This window comes from Propithecus coquereli, unplaced genomic scaffold (genome assembly GCF_000956105.1).
Source record: "Propithecus coquereli isolate 6110/MARCELLA unplaced genomic scaffold, Pcoq_1.0 Scaffold540, whole genome shotgun sequence".
Taxonomy (NCBI): Eukaryota; Metazoa; Chordata; class Mammalia; order Primates; family Indriidae; genus Propithecus; species Propithecus coquereli.
The window spans coordinates 6,989-11,228 of NW_012151286.1; the positions used below are offsets into that span (position 1 = coordinate 6,989).

At 55.5% G+C, this 4,240-nt stretch overlaps 1 protein-coding gene across 1 annotated transcript in view; it reads right to left on the reverse strand.

Moving 5' to 3' along the window:
* The window catches only part of LOC105820846 (carboxylesterase 1E-like), a gene marked incomplete at its 3' end in the record, with an annotated part of 35,897 nt that overhangs the window by 4,667 nt on the left and 26,990 nt on the right, over nucleotides 1-4,240 (reverse strand). Inside the window, exon 8 of the mRNA XM_012657419.1 lies at nucleotides 2,896-3,043. Coding sequence (XP_012512873.1) covers nucleotides 2,896-3,043 — 148 coding nt within the window. The remainder of the gene's footprint in view (nucleotides 1-2,895; nucleotides 3,044-4,240) is intronic.

The following is a 4,240-nucleotide window of genomic DNA, read 5'->3' on the forward strand; positions in this document are numbered from 1 at the left end:
GTCATCTCATGAATGCATTAACTTAGCTGCTCTTCCATCCTCCCCACAGCTGCATCACACCCTACAGATGTTACTTCAGCACTTTCCAGAATGGCCCCATGTAGGGATCGGAAAACTTCCTCTTCCTTTTTCTGGACGTGCTGTGTTGTCGCCCTGTCACCCGAGCTCACAGCACAGCACGGCCGCTCATCCCTCGGCACAGCTCTTCCCGCAGCGCGGTGCTCCCGTGAGAACAGCACAGCCTCCTGCCTTCAGGAGCATGAGACGGCAGGGCAGCCAGCCTTGGGGCCATTTGGGACAGGGAAATCACTAACACGGAGCACAGAAACCGCAGAAAGGACCCTTGTTAGTCTGAGAGATGAGAAAAGCAGACAGAGCGCTGCCTCGTTTGAGCTCAGACGGGAACACACACGTCACCCAAGCCAAACTTCTTGCCACTCTGCACGTGTCTGTGAATGACCACAAAAGTGCCGTGACTATTGACTTTGGAGTTAAAAATAAATCTTAGCAAGTAGGGGAATTCCCAAATGCAGAATCCACGATTCATGAGACCGACTATATCCACCTATCTATACTTAAATGCTTTGCTTCCAAGAGGTGTTGAGCTCCCACCTCTCAGTGTGCCTAGACCGGGACTTGATTCTCTGTTAGAGAGGAATACCGTGAGTAAAGAATCAGGGGCTGGGGGTGGTGGCTCACGCCCGTAACCCCAGCAGTTTGGGAGGCAGAGGCCAGAGGACTGCTTGAGGCCACGAGTTAGAGACCAGCCTGGACAACATAGTAGGGCCTTATCTCTACAAAGAATAAAAAAATAATTAGCTGGGCGTGGTGGCGCCCATCTGTAGTCCCAGCTACTCAGAAGGCTGAGACAGGAGGTTCACTGGAGTCCGGGAGTTGGAGGCTACAGTGAGCTATGATCGCGCCACTGCACTGCAGCCTGGGAAACAGAATGAGACTTTGTCTCAAAAAAATAATAATAATAATAATCAGGGGTGGGCTCCCATTATATTGATGAATGTTTCAATTTTAGCTTTTACCTTTGATGAAAAATTTTATATGGTCACAGACTAAGCAGAGCCTGACTTCCGTGCCAGCATCTGGGGAGCTGGTTCTGCGCATCGTCATATCGCACATGTAGTCATAAGAGTGTAGCTGCTAAGAGCGTGCGTCGCGGAACCAGACTACTACCTGGATTGGAAACCTGCCTCTGTTACTTACTAGCCAATCACCTGGGAAAGCAGTTTTACCTGTTCGTGCCTCAGTTTTCTCGCCTATGAAATGGGTTATTGTGAGGTAAATGGCTGGACACACACGAACTATTATACTCAGCACAGTACCTGGGACCTGGAAAGGGCTCGGTAATGTTAGATTGTACCGACTGGCAGCGTTATTACAGATCCCCTCACACAGACACCCGTCCTATGCGCCGTATTTCCAGCTCTACCGTCATGGGCCAGAGCTCCATCCCTGGACACGGAACTGGGCAACTCCTAGGCTCTGAGACCCGGTAGTTTCCTGCTGTGCCAGGGCCAGCGAGTGACAGGCCATTTCCGGCTGCCCAAAGGAGAAGTTCTGTAAAGTGAACCAGACCCAGCAGCACAAGGCCCAAATCCTAACCCCACACGGCTCACACCAGAGACCAGGGTCAGGCTGCAGGGAGGGCCGCCATGGGAAGCTGGCAAGGCAGCACCGCCTCTGGAAGGAACAGGGCAGGCCACACGGGAGGAGGTGCTCACCACCTGCGGTGGGCTCTGGGCAATGAATGGGACTGAGAGGGGAAGACAGGGGTGAGAATTTCCAAACAGTGGGAACTCCATGAGCAAAGGGACAGAGGTGTCACTGTGCAGGGCTAATACCAGGAACTTCAGTGAGTCCTGGGCTTGCAGGGATGGCCATAGGGCAGGGGCCAGAGAGAGGGTCAGATGGCGGAGCACACTCTCTGCACGACGTCCAGCACACAACAGGCACTCAGCTCGGTTTGGAAGGACTAACTCCATGGGGGCAGAGGGCTATCTCTGGTAAGGACAGTCAGGCTTTTAAGAAGTAGGGGAGACATGCGCTAATGTGCGTTTAGGAGGGTAACTCCAGCAGCACCATGGGACTTGGTGTAGGTAGAAGACAGTAGAAGTCCAGGAGAGAGACAACAAGGGCCCAAGGCGGTGGCATCTATGGGGGGGATACCGGCATCAGCAGCAGTGACAGTGACAGTAATTGCCACTGTGTACTCAGTGGCTGCACATGGCGGCCCTGTGTGGGCCACGTGTACGAGCTTGCTCGGGTTGGAAGCTCGGGGCATCCTTCACTCCCGTCTTTCTCGCCCCTCACGTGCTGTCCGTCAGCGCGTCCTATCAGCCACTCCCCACCCCCTGCCGCGGCCTCGTCTCAGCCACCAGGACTCCCGGCCTGGAAGATTCCAGCACCGCGGCCTCCCAGCTGGTCTCTCCGCACCTTCCAGGCCCCTTCCTGACAGTCTATTTTCAACGCAGCAGACAGAGACCTTCGTACAATCCAACATCACGTCTCTCCTCTGCTCTACACCCTCTGAAGCCTCCCCTCTCACTCCAAATCACAGTCCAAGTCCCTCAAGTGACCCCCTCCCCCTCCCCCTTCCCACGACCTCTTTACTCTCCGGCCCGTCTGTCCAACTCCTTCCTCTCCAGCCCTGCAGACCAGTCTCCTGCCTCAGCGAGGACCAGCGCGGCAGCCACCCCTCTGCCTGGACGGCTCCTCCAGTCTTCCTGACAGCTGCCTCCCCTCCTCCGGAGCCTGGCTCAGATGCCACCTTCTCATTCCCCTTCCCTGACCCTGCTACGCGAGTTCAGACCACTGGTGACCCCCATCCCTTAACACCGCCCGTCGTCCACACACTGCGTGTTGGTTTGGTCTTCACTGCACCCCCCACTGGAACGGAGACTCCAAGGGGCGGAATCTCGGGTGTTTCACGGCCACGTCTCCAGCTCCCGAGTCGGAGCCTGGCTCGTGGGCAGTGCTTACGAAGCCTGAGCGGAATGGCTGCGGGACTCTCACTCCGTCCTCCCGAGACCTGTTCAGGGAAAGTGCTGTCGTCTCCAGGGGGAGCAGAGAGGGCTGGACTGTAAGATGCTGCACAGGGGACGTCACCAGACCCTGGCAACCTGTTGGGGGCACACTATTTGCGTGTCCTGTGTGCTGGGAGGAGGGGGGTCCTCAGGCCCGAGGTTTCAGGCTCCCCCTGTAGAGATGAACCTGTGGCCTCCCAGGGGATCTGTACCCTCAGGGAAGGCTCCTGTGACCTCTGCCTCCTCACAGTGGAGGCTCCGGTTCCGCCTCCTCCCTCAGGGCCATGTTGGGCAGAGGAAACGTGAATAAGAGGGGTGGGTGAGCCCAGGAGTCTCATATTTGATGCCTGGGAGCACTGGACTGTGAGTCCGGGGATCGGGTTCCAGTCCTGCCTCTGGTCCCCTGGCTGGGTTTCCCCAGGCAAGTCACTGTCCCTCTCTCGGCCTCACCACCATGTACGCGAGGAGTTATGGGGGTTCCACAAGGGAGAATTGTTTCATTCAGAGTCAACTGGAGCTTAAAGATGTTAAGACTCAAAACATGTAATCAAGAAACCAACGGTCCTTACCTCTCTGGGGTCTGTATCTAAATCGATCCCAAAAGAATTCTGTGAAGACAAAGGCAGAGGATGTGGGTGAGAAGCTTCCCGGGAGAAAGCTGATCTTTGTGGCTCTCACCAGAGGTGTCAGGTTCTCCCTCCTGGTGCCACCCTGGCAGGGCTAAGAGGAAGTGGGCAGGACACCAGCTCCAGGGGTGTGGGCATCAGTGAGGGAGGGGCAGGCATCCACAAGGGAAGGACAGGTCCTGGGGACAATGACCAGGGTGGCTGGAGCTCTGAAGAGGCCATCTGCCGTTGGTGCCTGCCCTGCCTGCCACCCATTTCCCTTCCTGTTCCCGATTTCCCTTTGGGGGACCTCCCTCTTCCCCTCTCTCATGCCATAAATTTGGGTATTTATATGCAACCCAGGGAGTTTCATCTCCCTAAACACAGATGTTATTTCAGGAATGGGCACTTACCCATGTCAGTCCAACACAGTATGCCTCAAAACTTTTGCTAGAATTATTGGGAAAGAGGATTTCTAAGCAGATAAGATATAAGGTCAGAGTGCTGTTGTCTCTGACCTTCCCAGGGGACAAATCTGCCTGAGAGTGAAGCCAACGCAGAGGAGTGCGAAACTGAGGGACAGAGAGGTAGATTCTC